The 19,325-nt window shown below is 41.3% G+C and overlaps 1 protein-coding gene across 4 annotated transcripts in view; it reads left to right on the top strand.

The window, feature by feature from the left end:
* LOC108277488 (multidrug resistance-associated protein 1) overlaps window positions 1-19,325 on the top strand; it is a 34,373-nt gene that overhangs the window by 1,115 nt on the left and 13,933 nt on the right. For all 4 annotated transcript variants that reach the window (XM_053677901.1, XM_053677906.1, XM_053677897.1 and 1 more), the window contains exons 2-9: window positions 12,413-12,589; window positions 12,700-12,825; window positions 13,913-14,050; window positions 15,591-15,716; window positions 15,846-15,907; window positions 16,426-16,554; window positions 17,206-17,412; window positions 19,166-19,325. The exon at window positions 19,166-19,325 is cut by the window's right edge and continues 18 nt beyond it. In XM_053677901.1, the coding sequence (XP_053533876.1) occupies window positions 12,413-12,589; window positions 12,700-12,825; window positions 13,913-14,050; window positions 15,591-15,716; window positions 15,846-15,907; window positions 16,426-16,554; window positions 17,206-17,412; window positions 19,166-19,325 (1,125 nt within the window). The remainder of the gene's footprint in view (window positions 1-12,412; window positions 12,590-12,699; window positions 12,826-13,912; window positions 14,051-15,590; window positions 15,717-15,845; window positions 15,908-16,425; window positions 16,555-17,205; window positions 17,413-19,165) is intronic.

Raw genomic sequence — 19,325 nt, 5'->3', positions numbered from 1 at the left:
TCAAATAAAGAAGTGACCCTTTATTCATCTGGTTATTGTTAGTATTAGTCTAGAACAGCCTTAGTCCGAGAAACTGAAGATTTTAATCCCTTTTCCACATTAAATTCGACTAATATAGCCAAAATACGCAAATGCAACAATCGTCTAATTGAATTCCTTCGTAGATGGAATGCCCAATCGTCTTCATCGCCATTACAAGCTATTTAAAGACTAAATAAATGAACGTTCTCAAGCTAGTCTGACGTTTAATGGAGCTGTCGCTCACGCTAGTCGTAGCTAGCTAGTGTTATATTAGCCTAACAAAACGCATACTTGAGAAACGACTGGGGTTTGTTTTGTTTTTTGTTTATCTTTTCACCCTCAGGGAATCGAAATAAATACAACCGTTTATCACGAAATAACATCACTGTAGTCGAAAAAGGCTGCTAACGTTACCACACAAGTAAGTAAGGAACATCACGGCATCTTTCTCCAACTCCGAGGCGTTAGCATTAGGCTAATCAGAGACTGCAGATGTGGACAGTCTAGCTAACTGTAGCAGTGCGTTTGCTGAGGTTATTTTATCCGTCAACAAAAAGTTCTTTAGACCGTGAAATATTTTTTAAAAAAAAGAGACGTAAAAAGTACGAGACATAAATAGAGGGGTTTTTAATAAAGAGACGTTAAAGACAAAGCACCAGAGGGAGCGCGAGAAATGTACAGAAACCCGGACCTGCGAGTTCAAGACTTAATATCTCCTTATTTTTTACTTAATAACTCGGTATTAAAAGGCACTGCGTCATTAGTTTCCACTTAACATCTCATCATTTCTACACACCGACCCATTATTTCGCGTTTTTATGACGCTATTTTGACATTCAAACAATGTTGACTTAACATTTAACACCCCACACCTCTCACTAAGACCAATTCATGAAATATTAGCGTATACATATTATTTTATATACTTATACTAGCTTGTGATTCTTATTTCCTAATGCTTACACGTGTACTTTTTCATAATCGTATTATTTCATATAACTTTATACTTTGCATTATCTGCCTCATATTCGCATAATTTCCTATGATTATATTAGCTTATAATTCTTATTCCTTACGCTGTTTGCCAGGTAGTAAGTAAGGCGGACGTCGCTTTAATGGAACTCGGTAGACAATATACAGTACATCTGAGTATCGGTAGTTGGCGTAAAAACGTTCAGGTACAGGACATCAAATACAAACGGTCAGAATAACTGCCATGACCGCGATTATTTTGGAATCCGGTCGATTATGTGTCAAAATAAGATCGTGTGTCTAAATAACTCGATAATGGCGTGCATTGAAATAAGGTTGAGGGGAAGGATAGACTGTACATTTCAGGTCCCCGTATAGTCCACATCACCGTTCAAAGGACATTACTCAGTCCTTCCAGGATTTAAAAAAAAACAACTCTGCGAACCCGTGTACGGACTGATTACTGGACTAATGTGTGCCTTTGAGGGGCTGGAACTAAAAGCACTTGATTGACACACACAATAAAGATGACTTGTAGTGTAGTAATACTGTTCTACTGTGTGGGGGTGTGTGTGTGTGTGTGTGTGTGTGTGGGTGTGCGTTATTCCAGTAAATGATCACTGTGTTTTCAGTGTTAAAGCAGTTAGTCATGATCCCTGTCCTCTGATTCACTGGGAGAGAATCTCTTGTGGCACATGTGGTTAAATATCATACACACACTGGCCTTTTTTATTAAGTCTATCCAGCTAACACTGCATGCAGAGCAAGAGATGGGCGACAGTAAATCATTTTACACCTACAGAGTGACATAAAGGTTTTTGGTGTAATGTTATTAGGTTAAAGACGCACTGTCATGCTTAGTGTACAAGACTAACGGGAGCTGTATGCTTTCCTGAATCATGGCTGCCGATTGTCAGTGTGCTAGGAGCGTCATCGCCTGTGAATCCCGTTAGGAAAAATAATATCACGCCTGAGTAAATGTACTCTGTTCAACCTTTTGGATGTTTGAATTTATGATATTCGAAGCAAAAATTCCCTTACAGGACGATCAGAAAATGGTTCATTTTAGCAGGCTAGTAGATGCATCATGTTATTGTTCCATCATTGGTCTGTTTTGGGGAAATTTGCGGTAAAAAAAAAAAAAATTAAAGCGGTGACAACTAAATATTAGCTCGATAAACGTGACCACGATGGTCCCTTATGACATCATTAAAAAAATGAGCAGTTGAGTATTGAGCTATGTGTATATGCTATGTAGGTAATAGTTAGCTAACGCGGCCTTTTGATTAAACAGCAGCTTATATCATACCTCATTTTCTTGATATTAGCTTGATAGTAGCTGTTTTGCTATGTTTGTTTAAGGTTCATCTATTCCCATGACAGCTAGCTATCCAGTCAGCTAGGTAGCAAATTGACATATCGGTTTTTAAGCAGTTGTTAGCTAGCTGTTTATGTTTAGCTAACGTACTCAAACGAGCACCCTGGCTAGCGTATTTAATGAGACGATAATGGCAGCTAGCTCGCTTTTCATTTTACTAATTAAAACATATTTTTCCATTTCAATCTCGAACCCAGTACAAGAGTATTAACACCGCACATCCTTCAGTCGCATGAGGCCAGCATGTAAAAGGTTTCAGCTAATAGTTCTCTATGACATTCTCCACACACACACACACACACAGCTGTGTGGCTAAGCCTTTAGCCTAACACATTCGTATTGTTTTTGTACAAGTTGTACAAATCTGAGGCAGAACGTTGTATTAGTGTTTGATAAGTGATGAAATGCAAACAGTGGTCTTCGTAGCGCACTCAGCCTTTTGGACTCTTCTGTAGTGCTGCATGTCTGGCACGGTGAGGTGTCTCAGTCAAGGCCAAACATTTCATCATGTTGGTTGAAGGTGGAGGTTTTACATTCGGTGCAATGCCACTGATTGAACTCGTGTTTTGTGTGTGTGTGTGTGTGTGTGTGTGTGTTTGCTGTGTACTCGAGCTGTCTCCAGTTTTCTGCCCAGGTCAGCAAAACTGGAGGACCTAAGCAGTGTGTGGCTGTACTCCAGTTCAATCTCTCTTAGCAATCTAAGTCCAGAAATACTTAGTTAAGTTTTAAACATGTACTGAATACTTACAAATAAAATTAAAACTTATTGCCTACATGTGGGAGGAATAATTTGGGGGAAATAATTTGAAAGTCTATATGATAGTGAGTCTTTATTGGTCACGTATACATTACAGCACAGTGAAATTCTTTTCTTCACATACCCCAGCATGGTAGGAGGTTGGGGTCAGAGCGCAGGGTCAGCTATGATACAGCGCCCGTGGAGCAGAGAGGGTTAAGGGCATTGCACGAGGGCCCAACTGTGGCAGCTTGGCAGTGCTGACCTTCCAATCAGTAACACATAACCTTAACCGCTAAGTGGACTACTGATCAGAAGGTCGTAAGTTCAAACCCCAGCACTACCAAGCATCCACTGCTGGGCCCTTGAGCAAGGCCCTGAACCCTCATCTGCTCAAATGTATAAATGAGATAAAAGTAAGTCGCTCTGGACAAGGGCGTCCGCCAAATGTCCGCCAAACATAACGTGTGAATCAATTCATACTCCACATTTCAATCTGCAGCACCTGAAATTGCCCCCCCTCACCACCACCCTCCCAAACTAATGCCTAAACACCAACGTGCATGGTTTACTGAAAGACGTGGCTCATTTTAAATTCAAATTGGAGCACAGCCAGGACAGTAAAGTAGAGCAATGTGAAATCGAGTCAGCTTCAGCTCCAGGCGTTCGTTACATTCAAAATCAGAAGTTCACTTAGCGTGAGGGATTTGCCGAAGGGCATCATTTTCTTTCTGGGATTAGAATGTAGCCTGTAAGTCATGTCAGGTATGAATCGTACCTTTTAACCTCCATGTTTTCAGCAGTCACTTTTGACAGAAGAAATTACTGAACGCCAGTAGATCCGAAACTAGCGCACACGGTGCCCTTGAGACAGGGTTTGGAGCAAAGCCAGCATAGGATAGCAAAGCAGGGCACGGAAAATCAAGTCATGTAGTACTGCACATTTTCATTAATTAGTCGTTTGTTAACATAACTGGTACGATTGCATGTGTGATGACGTGCTGAAGCGCGTGGGTGTCTCCGTCTGTGATTGGAGCGCAGCGCGAGAGTCAAGTCAGGTCAAGTCAGGTCCAATTGAATGTCATGATACATTACACAAAATGCATTTCCATGAACCAACACACACACACACACACACACACACAAGATTTAAGATAAGATTACAAACGTGCAACATGAAATAATATTGTTGTTGCGTGATACCGGCTTGCACAAGACCCCGCCATTGCACATACATTCAGACACAAGATTCAACAAGCAGCAAAATTATCTATATAATAAACCTGCAAAACAGTACACACAGTGAACAAGGAATGTCACTGTGACCATCTTCATATTGATGATTGATCGAATATGAAAATTAGTTTAAGACATGACCTGTTGACCTACATTCAATCACTTCCCCCAGTGGGCTATTGTTTTTAAGAGCAGAGCCTTTTACGATGATCCCGAAAGCACATAGCCGAGCTGCGTAGAGAATGAAACACAGCCACTGCAAGTGCATCAGGGTCGATCTCTTTATGCTCTCCGAAGTTCCTTCAAACTTCACGCTTCATTCTTCTGTTGCTTTGCTCCTCTACTCTGCATTCCGACACCGTAAAGACACTCTTCCTCTTCTATGGGGCTGATCAGCTGAGTCTAGAGCCCATTTCAGTTGCTGCTGCAACAATGCAGCAAAGGAGTTTACCCTTTTCTTCCCAGCAGGCTCTGCAGCCGTGTCCGCTGCTTGCTTCACTTCATGCTGCAGTAGCACAACCGCATAGTCAGCAGTATTTCCAAAGGTGCGCAAGGGTTTTGATTTTAGCCTGAAAGCCCACAGTGTTTGTCCTCAGACCAACATACCAAGCAAACAGGAATAAGTGCATGCACATCAGGGCATTTCTGGATTTATCACATCTTCTCTCTTTATATCTGTGCCATCTTTGGTGTTGGTACGGGACTGAAATTTCACAGAATCGTTGAAGATGTGCCAGCTGTGCCTGTCTCTTACTGTGTCGTGCCAAAAAATGCTTTCAAACCTGTATGCAGTATTTCTCAGGGTGACACAACTGAAGTCTGAAGCACATAAAGCCAAATGGGAAAAGTATCAACCGAAAATGTACACCCCTCAAAAAAAAAAAATGGATTGGATTTTGGATTGGATCATTTTATTGTCATATTAATAAGGTGTTATTCCTAGTGGCCAAAGAATTATAAGGGTTACCCATAATGCATTGCAGCCTGGTTTGGAGGAAAATCGTGACTCGGTTTGTTAATGTAACATTCACATAAGTGCGCAATGAAATTAATTATTTTTTTCATGACATTGTGGTAGACATCAGACGTTTAGCATCCCTGTGTATTGAACTTAGGGTCTAACGTTTTCCCAGTTGCTCGTCACGGTCGCCTGAGAGATTATTTATTTACTACCCCTCATGTTTCAAAGAGAACTGTGGGTCATAGTATGCTGGGTCAGTGTGTGAGCTAATCCGACATTACACAACGCCACTCCAAGCTGGTTTATCAACTTTTACCTGTAGTTCAAGGTTCCAAGTTCCCATAAAGAGTTCCAGTTGTTTAACTTTCATTATCAGGGAATTCACCATGCCTGGAAGCCCTAAACAAGTTAGTATGAATACGTGGGTGTAATACAGCCTTTGAATTTGTTCTCAAAAGGTTGGTTTTCCCCGGGGAGACTCCAGCAGATAATGCAACCATTTGGGGGAATATACATTAACCCTTCACATTCTCCATGGGACTTTGTTATTTATACCCAATGTGGCATTTAGGTACTGTTTCATGGCCCCATGTTTCCTCAATATGATACTTTCCCAAGGTCATGGCTAGATTTTAGGTGTTCACTAAATGCATCAGATTTAACTGGCTTACAACTTATTTATAAATATAATTTGAGATACTGATTACTGGACATACGCCCCCCGTCCATTTTAATAGGAACACCTGTACTTTCCATCAGCTGTCCAATCAGCTGATCTGTGGCAGCAGTGCAATGCATAAAATCCTGCAGATACAGTACAGGTCGAGGGCTTTAGTTAATGTTCCCATCAAACATCAGAATGGGGAACAAATACGATCTCTGTGACTTTAACCATGGCATGGTTGTTGGTGCCAGATGGGCTGGTTTGAGTATTTCAGAAACTGCTGATCTCCTGGGATTTTCACACACAACAGACTCTGGACTTTACAAAGAGTGGTGTGAAAACCAAAAACACCGAGTGAGCTGATGTTTGATGTGAACATTAACTGAAGCGCTCGACCTGTATCTGTGAGAGTTTGTGCATTGTGCTGCTGACATATGATCGGCTGATTGGATAACTCCATAAATGAGCAGGTGTACAGGTGTTCCTATTAAAGTGGACAGTGAGTGTACAATACAAGAATATACTTGTAACTTTAACAGATGGAGATGAACTATGAAGACCTAGGAATATAGGATCCTGGGAACATAGTGGCTCTGTGAACATATGAATATAAGACTGGGAATATAAGACCCTATGAACTTTGGACCATAGGAACTTGGCTCCTGGAAATATAGTATCCTGAGAACCTATAGCCCCATGAAATTGAGCTGTACTAATATAGAATGTTGGGAATATAGGACCCTGGATAGAACTTTGAGAAGAAAGGGGTTTGAAAGCAATAGGTATCTTTGAGAATATTCAGCTTTAGGAATACAGGGCCCTAGAGACATACAGTATTATCTTGGGAAAACTGATCCCTGGGAATATATGATTCCAATTTTGGACCTTGGGAACACAGGACTCTGGGCATATAAGACATTGTGAATATAGCATCCTGGGATTAAAACCGACGGAGTATAACATCCTGGGACGCTAGAATCATAGGAAAAAATGGTCATGAAAATAGCGCTGTGGTAATATAGAACTATGGGAATATAGGCTCTTGGGAACATGTGGGCCTGGAAATAGAGCCCTGGAATATACGACCCTGGGAACATAGAGGGCTGAAAATAGAGCCCTGGTTATATAGAACTATGGGAATATAGGCCCTTGAAAATAGAGCCCTGGGCAAATAGAAACATGGGGATACAGTATAGAATCATGGGAACATGACTTTGGGAAAATAGGACTAATAGGTTCTCCCCAAATTCACGTCAAATTACTGCTTTTTACTGGGAAGACAGAATGTGTTCAATCCTGACCTCTTGATAGTGGTTATTTCTTTTTTGAGTGCTTTTATTTTAATTTGTTCATGTCGGTTATGTGAGGACTCATATTAAGTATGATCGGGCAATACTAATACAATAAGGCGAACGGGGTCAAAGAGTACATTTTAACTTCAATGTGCTCGCATCTTTCCCGAAGTTAAATCGCCATGTTGGAGTGACGCTGAGCCAGGCCGCAGCAGGGGGCCTTCCCAGCAACCAAAGGCCGCCGTGGAAGCGAGACAGGTGCCTTGTTAGAAAAGGAAGGCTATCCCGCCCTCCAGTCTCTGGAGAATAAAATGGACGGTCTCGTTAGTAAGACACCTACACAAAGGTATATTCAGGACTGTTCTGTGCTGTGCTTTTGCGAGACATGGCTCAGAAAGACGACCCCCGATTGAGTCAATAACACTGGCAGGCTACATGGTCTTTAGATCCTCGTCAAACATTCCTGGTGTACTGACAATAGGGTAATATCCCAGTCTTGTTCTAAAGATGTGGAATATATCACCTTAAAGTGCATGCCATTTTATCTACCCAGAGAATTACAGTGCATAATACTGAGTGTTGTGTATATACCTCCATCTGCCAGCGTGGATAACGCACTCAAAGAACAGCATCACATGATCAGTGGACATGAAAATACTTGTCCGGACGTCGTATTTTTCTGAAAAACATTCAGAAGTTCTATCACTATGTCACCTTCCCCACCAGGGGTAACAACACTTTGGACCATTGCTACCGTAACTTAAAAATTCGCATATATTGCTGCTCCTAAACCTCACTTTGGTTAGTCTGACCACTTGGCAATTCCGTTACAGCCTACTTACATCAGAAGGATGAAAGCTAACCCAGTCCCAGTTAGAACTGTGAAGACATGGACTGACAGTGCTCTCTGACGGACCTGCAGAGCTGCATTTAGGCTACAGATATGAACATTTTTAAGGAGGCTACAAACAATACTCATGATTACACAGAAACTGTTAGTAGTTACATTAACTGGTGTACCTCCACCTGTGTGTGTGTCCCTGACATCCCCCTCCCCAAACTTTTCATGTTTTCCCAAACCAAAAGCCTTGGTTCAACTCGGAATCACGTATGAAGATCAGGAAACGGTGTACAGGTTTCGAGTCAGGGGAATGAGGTTGATAATAAACGGACCTGATACGAGCTACAAAACTCCATCAAAGCTGCAAAAAGGGCATACTTCTAAAAACTTGAGAAATGCTACCAGGACAACGATACAAGTATGTGGCAGGGAATTCAGTCCGTTACTAACTACAGGAGAAACACAAGTAAGATAAACACCAGCGACACCACACTACCAGACAATCTCAACAGTTTCTATGCCAGATTTGACAGATGGACCGAAATAGATCAGTGGTCGATGCAGTGGCACTGGCACTTCACTCCACACTGGAACATCTGGACATGAATAGAACATATGTATGCAGGCTTTTTCTGGATTACAGCTCTGCCATTAATACTATCCGACCAACGAAACTGATTGTGAAGCTGGCAGACCTTGGAGTGCCAACATCCACGTGTAACTGTATTTTGGATTTCCTTACAGACAGGCCACAGGTATTGAGGATGGGGAACAACGTCTCTGCCGAGATTAGCCTTAAACTTTGTCTCTGCCGAGAAAAGCCTTAAACTTCATGTCCTGTACAAGCATGACTGTGTTTCTACTCAGGATAACGATCTCATCATCAAATATGCAGATGACACGTCCATACTCGGACTCATTAAACGTGGGGAGGAAAATGACCTGGTTCTTAACATAGATAAAAACTCATCATTAAAGGGTCTGAGGTGGAGCTGGCTGATAGTCATGAGTTTTTAGGCCTTCACATGGTGGTGAACCTGAGCTGGGTTGATAACACCATGGCCATAGTGAATAAAGTGGCTGTGGGCGGCTGTGGATCAGGTGGTAGAGCGGGTTGTCCACTAATCGTAGGGCTGGTGGTTCGATTCCCGGCCCACGTGACTCCACATGCCGAAGTGTCCTTGGGCGAGACACTGAACCCTAAGTTCAGTAAGTTGGCAACTTAGCGCCTTGCATGGCAGCTCTGCTACCACTGGTGTGTGAATGGGTGAATGGGTGAATGAGACACAGTGTAAAGTGCTTTGGAACCTCTAAGGTTAGAGATAGAGGTTTTTATATAACAATTTATTTGAAATAAAATGATTTATTTAAATGTATTATTTGTTAAATTAAATAAATATATATAGGTGTTTTTTTTTTGGTAAGGTTGTGTTTATTGTGTCATATCAAATTTGACTCAAAGCGTTCTCACAAGAATTCCAATGCACCTGTACTGCTGTGTACCTGTGCAAATGGCAATAAATCTAAATCTAATCTAATCTAATCTAAATCTTATCCATGTGCAGTGTTATTTTTGGCTGAGAGACCATACCTTTATACCTTTATCAGTATAAAGTGAGCTACATTATCTGTAATATCAGGTTATTAGTTTTGTTTTACAATTGTTCTGTCAGTCGTTTACTCATATGAATGATTTTTCCAAAAAGAACCTGAATAACGGAGCCCGGAAACACTCCTAAATTCCACGTCTGAAAGGGAATTTCCAGTGACAGTTTGTTCGTTTGGAGAGAAACAAACAAACAAACAAACAAACAAACTTTTCCTTTCCTTTAAGAGAAAGAGAAAGTAAGGGAGAGACTTCATATTGCCCTCAGGATTCAGGTCACAGAGTCACAAAGGCTGTGAACAGAACAAAACTAAATCGTATTTAATGAATTACTGCGTGTCATTTTGCTAAATAAATTATTAGTACGGTAAAGTACAATTTGCATACTGTTAAAAGTTTGCCTTTTTAAAATGACGTACTAGAGCTTTGACACTAATGTAGCTAGCAAGAAATGGATGCTAGCAGTTTAGCACTCTGCAAACCGCATGTCTAAATGATCACACGCGTGCATCTGCCTCATTATACACCATTCACGCACATGGACTTTAACTTTTACTGACAGCGAGAAAGAGATCTGATACTGTCATCTACCAGCTGCTACAGTACAGTACATGCGCTTTGTATCGTGACAACTAGGTGTTAGCATTCAGCTAGTTTGCATCATGCTAGCTATCATTTAAGAATCTAGGAATAAAGCTGTTGTTAGTTTGCCTTCGCTAATGATTCCTACGTTTCACTGGCGAAAGTGGCGTTAATTTACCATCGGTAACTAAAATCTGTGTATTTTTTTATTTATTTTTTAAATTTAGGAACTTCCGTGTATTATACATTAACTAGTTTTATCTGGTTGAAGAATTTGAAGATGTACGTTTACCTCAGGATTTATTTGACTTAAATAAGATGTATCTTATTTGTCGTAGCTTCAGAGCAAAGTTTAAAAAAGAAAAACGAAAAAAAAAAAAAGAAGCAAACTTCAGGAACCAAACACGTCTCGGGTGATCGACTAAATTTTGTGTTAAAGGTGGACCCTGTGTACTTTTCTCTTCTTTTTCTTTTTTTTTTTTTTGGCTCAGCTGCCTCTTTAAAGCAAACGTATTTGGAATGTGCAGTAATGGGCTGAAATAAGATCTGTGTGAGTTTTACAGTAAACTGAATCCGACGTCATGTGACAGTGATGCGTGCCAGTGCGTGTGTCTGTGTGTTTATGTGTTACGCAACTTTACACACACACACATACAAACACACCTTTAAATCTCCCGAGTTTAACAGCACAGTTGAGCTTCCCTCTAGGTATGAACCCAAGCGATCCACCTGCGCTAAAGTCCGAGGAGTCGATTTGTACAGATTTAATCCAGCGGCTTTACGCCTACACACATGCTCTCTGGAGTGAAAGGCCTAAAGCAACCTTTTGAAACGCTTGAAATGCCATTCTGGAGATGCATATTCTACTCTAAAGGGCAGTAAATAGTGAAACGGCAGTGAGACATGCATGAGCACGTCTGGAGAGTGAAAACGTTTGACGTTTTTTCCCATGAAGTGTCAAACGTTCAGTGAACCCAGATTAATTGCTAACTAATTAGTATTAGAATTCAGGTTGAGCAAATATGACATTAAGATATTAACTGTTTATTAATTTCTTATGAGCCTGCATAATATTATCATGATGTTTTGAAATTATTATGTATATAATATATATATATATATATATATATATATATATATATATATATATATATATATATATATATATATTTATATAGTACAATTTATCAAATAGATTTTATGAGTTTAGATAAATAGTGGATTCATGTTTATGATTATTGAGATATTATAGACCACATGACTATTTATTGAACTTAAAATATTAAAGATATCAAGGGTGTATGACTTTTATATACAGTATATATATACACACACACACACACACACATATATATATATTGTATATAAAAGTAAGAAACACAATTGACGGGGCACGCTGTTATAGGAAATCAATCAACGAAAGCGGGATGAAATTATGGAATAAATTATGAATTTATAGGTTTATCCTACGGTTATAGTCTGGATGTTACAGGTTAATAAATTTATATACAATTTATATCAATTATATTATGTTTATTATAGGGATGTGATGATGATGATGATGATTATTATTACTACTATTATTATTAGACTATATAATGAGTATTTGTTTGTTTAATTTGAAAGTATATTGTTGAATTTAGTGTGTGTGTGAAAAGTTAGAGTTTATTAGGACTCTATATGTTGCATACAGTCATTATTATGGTATATAAGTTTATATATGAACTCGTATGTAGTATATAGGATTAACTGTATTTTAGTTTTTGGGGTTTTTTAAAAAAAAAAAAGTTATTATGGTACTTTAATGAATTTGTGTCAAGGACATCACGTATATTATAAACTTGTATCATGTGTCCATTACAGAAGGGGTTTAATTGGCCGAGGAAGATTCGTTTAGATGGAAATCGATTTGCGTACATTGACGGACACCGTAATTAAAATAAATCAATAAATCAATGAATAAATCGGGCTTGTATTACAGATTAGGAAATCATTTTGTGAAGCCCAAAAGGACACTGAATTTAGAACTTAGTTCTGAGCATCCATGCGGGTGGTAACGATATATTATATAACATGTTTATGCAGAATGTGGGGTTATAGTGTGATTTTGTGTCCGTGTTCAGGACTGGAACGTGACGTGGTACACGTTGAACCCGGACCTGACGCGGTGCTTTCAGCACACGGTTCTCGTCTGGTTCCCCTGTTTCTATCTGTGGGTTTGCAGTCCATTTTACCTCCTCTACCTCAGAAGCTTCCATCATGGCCGCATCTCATTCTCCAAACTCTGCTGTGCCAAGACAGTGAGCAGAAAAAACCCCTAAGGAACAGTGATCATTAACACCATTGAAGTAGAGTCTTGTTGCGTATCAGTCTGATCACATACAGTGTGTCTGTGTGTGTGTGTGTTTAGGTGCTGGGTGTGTGCTTGGTGTTATTCAGTATTTTGGAGCTGCTCTATCTGCTGTTTGAGAGGAGAACAGAGATCAAGCACCACATGGTTTTCCTCCTGAGGCCCATCATTCGCAGCCTTACCATGGTAAAAAATTTTTTAAAAATCCTTTCATCTCTTTCTCTTTTCCTTTCCTCATCGCTCATCGATAATAGTTGATTACTGTACCTACGTGTATAAATTCTTCACTGCAGTAACGTTCAATTTCGCCCAGATACATTTTTTATAACTGGATAAGCTCACATGGATACTAAATTTGTACCCTAGAACTGCTCCAGTAATCATAAAGGCTGTCTTGTGCTCATCCCAGGACTCATATGACATGTCGCCGACTAAAAATCGAATAAAATCCATAATTTCTCGGTTGTTCGATCACTAAAAATAAATAAATAAATAAATAAATAAATAAATAAATAAATAAACGGCTCTTCGGATCCGAGATTCGTCTCCTAGCGTACACCTAAAAGAGCCAAAGGTTTGCCTCGGAGATACAAATCATCTCAAAGGTTAGAAGAATTCCGATTCAAAGAGTCGATTATGATCCCGACACGTCACGCTTTTTATCTTGTCAAAAAACTCAAAGTGTCTCACCACGACAACTAATCTCCATAATGTTCGTGATGTGACGATGTTCGGTTAGCCGTTTCCTACGATGCCGTTCGACTACCTGCTGATAGGTGTGGTGCTTTATTTAGTCTTCACTTCATCTCGTCCTAAAGAGAGTGACGCTTTAGTCCTGTAGTCTGTCCTGCGTTCTCGCTTCCTTATCTATACACGCTGCTCAAACAGGACAGCTTCCGAAGCCTCACGCTAATACCGCCGTCAGTGCCATCTCGCTCGCCATTTCGTCGAGCGCTAACTAGAGTTAACGTCCCTGAAAAACGCGAGTGAGAAAAGAAGCTCATTAGTTTTTAGGAGCTAACACTGAAACCTGAATGTTATCTACTATGTTTGACATTGTTGAACTATTTTCTCGTATTACATGTCATTGTAGCTATGCTAGCGAGAACAGTGCCACCCAGTGACATCAGAATAGCACACAACTGCTACGTTCTCATGGGAATAATAATACAGACGAAATGGTATCAGAATCACTGAACACATCGCAAATATTTCACAAACAATACTTCAGAAATTTCTGTGTGTGTGTGTGTGTATGTGTGTGTGTGTCCAGGTCTTGGCGGTGTGTATTATCCACCTGGAGAGAACAATGGGCTGCCGCTCCTCGCTTTTTCTTTTTCTCTACTGGACACTGACGGTGATCTGTTCAGTCGTTCCTCTCAGAGCAAACATCCAGACCACCATGGGGGAGGTAGAACTGTCTCTCTGCCTGTCTGTCTGTCTTTCTGTCTGTCTGTCTGTCTGTCTGTTTATCTGTCTGTGAAAGGACAATAAATACGAAATCCTTCCACACTAAGCACATTTTTAATGATGGTTTATAAGTGTGTATTCGTTACCCAGCTTAGACTCATTTATAATCCGCTGATCAGGATGTGTTTGTACACAACTCAGTCAGAGTTAAATACGTCTGTGTGCGTGTTGTTTATATTTCAGCCCAAATATCCATGTGCACTATCCAATCCTGCTGTTATTTGATCAGTTACTAAAACACTAATACACACTTTTAAATAGTACTGAATAATTCATTATTTTAAACTAATACAGGTCCAGGGTTTGTCATAGAATAGAGACAGAAGCCACACCTCCTTCACAGTGACTGACGGGAATAGAGACAGAAGCCACACCTCCTTCACAGTGACTGGCGGGAATAGAGACAGAAGCCACACCTCCTTCACAGTGACTGACGGGAATAGAGACAGAAGCCACACCTCCTTCACAGTGACTGACGGAAATAGAGAGCAGAAGCCACACCTCCTTCACAGTGACTGGCGCGAATACAGACAGAGGCCACACCTCCTTCACAGTGACTGGCGTGAATACAGACAGAGGCAACACCTCCTTCACAGTGACTGGCGCGAATACAGACAGAGGCCACACCTTCACAGTGACTGGCAGGAATAGAGACAGAAGCCACACCTTCTTCACAGTGACTGACAAGAATAGAGACAGAGGCCACACCTTCTTCACAGTGACTGACAAGAATAGAGACAGAGGCCACACCTTCTTCACAGTGACTGACAAGAATAGAGACAGAGGCCACACCTCTTTCACAGTGACTAGCAGGTATAGAGACAGAGGCCACACCTCTTTCACAGTGACTAGCAGGTATAGAGACAGAGGCCACACCTCCTTCACAGTGACTGGCAGGAATACAGACAGAGGCAACACCTCCTTCACAGTAACTGATAAGAATGGAGATAGAGGCCACGCCTCCTTCACAGTAACTGATAAGAATGGAGACAGAAGCCACGCCTCCTTCACTGGAACTGAAAAGTGGAATGTGAAAGTGGCGTGTTAGCACAGGTCAATTTTTTCCGGCAATTAAACTTAATTGTTAGTTTTGATGTTCAAGAATTTACTGCCTTGATTTTTTTTTTTTTTTTACAAACAGATGTCGGGACTGAAGCCTCTCATTATTACTGTGTCACTCAGGGAACATTTAAGTGTACATAAACATGCTCACACACGCACACACACCATGGATGTGCATGATTTAGGATCGTTATCTAGTAGCGAGATCACTGGGACACCTGCCCAATGCAAGCCATTCTGTCTCTAAATCCTAACCTACAGATTTCTCCGGGAGAATTCCTCCTCAAATGGGAATATATTCAAATATTTCCTTTTACCTCTGGCTCTTTTTGAGCCTGTAATAAACTGATGAAATAAAGTCAAGCCTTTCTAAAACAGGACGGAATGTTCCTGAACAGAGAGTGTGTGTGTTTCCTCAGGATTTCTCACAAGCTGCGATGCGATCGGTGGTGTTTTTCTTCTGCTTTACTCTTGACCTCGCTCAGCTCATCCTCAGCTGTTTCGCCGATCAGCGACCGCACACTCTCAAACCGGGCCGTGTGACGGTACGGCACAACCCACAAACGCTTACAGTCCTCCTTTCTCTTCATTTCTCTCAGTAAATATAATTTACTACTGACGCAACTGTCATCCATTCGCAGCTACTAACTCATTCCTGACCGTTTCTCCGGCAGAACCCTTGTCCAGTCGAAGACGCTTCGTTCCTCTCTAAAGCGCTCTTCTGGTGGTTCAGCGGGTGAGTTTTCTATCGTTCAGGCGTTCGTAAAACGTTTGGTTAGCACGTTCGGCTCACACCTCCAGGGTCGGGGGTTGGAGTCCCACCGTGGCCCTGTGTGTGCGGAGTTTGCATGTTCTCCCTGTGCTGCGGGGGTTTCCTCCGGGTACCCTGGTTTCCTCCCCCAGTACAAAGACATGCATGGTAGGATTGGCGTGTCTAAAGTGTCTGAATGTGTATGTGATTGTGCCCTGTGATGGACTGGCACCCTGTCCAGGGTGTACCCCGCCTTGTGCCCCATGCTCCCTGGGATAGGCTCCAGGTTCCCCGTGACCCTGAAAAGGATAAGTGGTACTTAGCTTGTTGAATTCTTCCTGTACATCTAGATTAGAATAGATGTGTGACTCAATACAGAGCGAACGTGGTACGTTTCTGTGTTTAATATTCATACATTAGGGCTATGGATTAAACCTTTCATTATAATAATAACGATACAGGTGAATGCTAAATCAGTGTAATGTGCGTGAATGCTTTTTCAGGCTGGTTGTGAGAGGCTATCGCTCACCTTTAACCACCGAAGACCTCTGGCCACTACGAGAAGAGGACACGTCCGAAAAAATCATCAGTGATCTGGAGAAAGAGTGGAGCACAAAGTGTGCCGAATTACAGTAAGACCTCGCGCACTCAGCGGACAGAAAAGACAAACATCTACAGGAAACTAATCAACTACAGGGTGGCGTGACGAAGCCGAGTCATGCTTACCAACCTGCAGTTTATTGTTTTCCTGTAACTCCGTGTTTTATTCCTCTTATTCCAAAACGGTTGACGGAACTCGAACAAATTTCTATTTACCAAAGAGCATGTCATATTGTTCTACCGCATTTAACGTTGTGGAATATCATACGGAAGAAAGCGATTCGTTCGTGTCGTCGCTTACGTTATAGCAGCTAGGAACAGTTGTCCCATCACCGCTCGCTTTAATTTAATAAGGTCGTCGACGTACTGGCTTTCGTTATTTTAAGCCCAAATGAGATTTTAAGTCAGATTAAAGTTATATTCCTGAAACGTATCGTTGGCGTGTGTGCACTGTAGTAGCAGTTTCGAAATAGAAAAGTGGAATTTTACGTGGCGAATGCAGACGAGTGGAGCGGTACACACGGCGAAACGTCCCAGTGGGGTTATGCTAAACGCCGCTCGACCAATCAGCTTCGTGGAGGAGAGCTATAAAATAATAATAATAAAAAAAAAAAAGATGGCAGATTTGGTTGGAGTATTATAAATATAAACATAACCTGTGGCCTTTTTTCCTCCACGCTCAGGCAGGAGCGGAGCGTCAGTGCATCTCGAACCCTGAGCTGCAGGATCACGGAGCAGACGCAGCTCCTGCAGAAACTGCGTCAGGAGCAGAGCGCCGGTTTCCTCCTGCTGCGCACGCTGGCCAAAACGTTCGGCCCGTACTTCCTGTCGGGAACGCTATGCCTCCTCGTCCACGACGCCTTCATGTTCTCCATCCCTCAGCTGCTCAGGTCAGAGAGAGCGTAGGAATTTCCATACTTCGTCCATTGTGTTTGTATTGTATTCGGCCGAGACACAAATCTCAAGACAGACTAAAAACAGTCAAATAAATAAAACTTCACGAGATAAAAGGAAGGAAGGAAATTAACTACACTCATAAATACAATCATTCAAATGTGCATGTATATATATATTTTTAAAAAATACACAAAAATACTCTCATGGATCTCAAACGATTTCAAACACAACGCAGCTTCATCCAAAAAAATAATAATATCTTTGTTAAATATTGGTGTGCAATAATTATTGGCACCCCTATGAATTCATATGAGGAAAAATATATTTGAAGTATATTCCCGTTGATATTTTACTTTCTTTCTTTTAGTACACCTGGGTGACTAGGAACAGGAAATTGTTCAACCATGACTTCCTGTTTCACAGGGGTATAAATATGAGGTAACACACAGGCCAAATTCCTTTAGTCGTTCATAACAATGGGTAAGAGCGAGGAATATAGCTGTGATGTGCGACAAAAGGTTGTTGAGCTTCACACAATGGGGCGTGGCTATAAGAAAATAGCACAAGCATTGAAAACGCCCATTTCCACCATCAGGGCAATGATTAAGACGTTCCAGTCGACTGGAAATGTTATGAATCGACCTGGAATTGGACGCGTGTCTGTATCGTCTCAACGCACTGTGAAGAAGACGGTTCGAGTGGCCGAAAAATCTCCAAGGATCACAGCTGGAGAACTGCAGAAGTTAGATGTGTCTTGTGGTCAGAAAGTCTCCAAATCTACAATCTGAAGTCACCGACATCACCACAAGTTGTCTGGAAGGGTTTCAAGAAAAAAGCCTCTACTCTCATCCAAAAACAAACTCGAGCGTCTTCAGTGTGCAGACACTACTGGAACTTCAAATGGGATCGGGTTCTATGGTCAGATGAAACCAGAACAGAGCTTTTTGGTAATAAACACAGAGGTGGTTTTGGTACACAGAGAGGTAGCCGTGTGGAAAAGTCCCTCATGTCCACGGTTAAATATGGAGGAGGATCTTTAATGTTTTGGGGCTGTTTTTCTGCAGAGGACCTGGACATTTTGTTAGGATACATGGCATCATGGACTCTAGCAAATATCAACAGATATTAAATGAAAACCTGACTGCCTCTGCCAGAAAGCTTCAAATGGGCCGTGTTTGGATCTTCCAGCAGGACAATGATCCAAAACAAACATCAAAATCAACACAAAAATGGTTTACTGACCACAAAATCAAGGTCCTGCCATGTCCATCCCAGTCCCCTGACCTGAACCCCATAGAGAACCTGTGGGGTGAACTGAAGAGGAGAGTCCACCAGCCTGGACCTCGAAATGTGAAGGATCTGGAGAGATTCTGTATGGAGGAACCGTCTCAGATCCCTCACCATGTATTCTCCAACCTCATCAGGCGTTATAGGAGAAGACTCAGAGCTGTTATCTTGGAAAAGCGAGGCAGCACAAAGTACTGACTATAAGGGTGCCAATAATTGTTGCACACCTATATTTAGCAAAGATTTAATTTTTTGTTGATAAACATGTTTTGTGTTTGCAGTTGTTTGATATCCATTAGAGTATTTTTGTAAATGTTTTAAACAAAAGATCAAAAGGTTAAACAATAGAGCCACAGACTTATTTGCTCATCTTTACCAAGGGCGCCAATATTATATACAGTAATATACAGGCAGTGTATACCTCTTACCGTGTGATTGTATCTTATTTTCCTCCCTCAGTCTGCTGCTGGATGTTGTGAGAGACAAGGACGCCCCCTTGTGGAAGGGTTATTTATTCGCCTTCTCCATGTTCCTGGTCTCGTGCCTGCAGTCGCTCTGTAATCATCAGTACATGTACAGCTGCTTCACGGTGGGCATGAGGGTCAAAACCGCCATCATG

Source organism: Ictalurus punctatus, chromosome 2, assembly GCF_001660625.3.
Source record: "Ictalurus punctatus breed USDA103 chromosome 2, Coco_2.0, whole genome shotgun sequence".
Lineage (NCBI taxonomy): Eukaryota > Metazoa > Chordata > Actinopteri > Siluriformes > Ictaluridae > Ictalurus > Ictalurus punctatus.
Note: the sequence above shows the minus strand (reverse complement) of the source record. Positions and strands in the feature narration are given on the sequence as shown.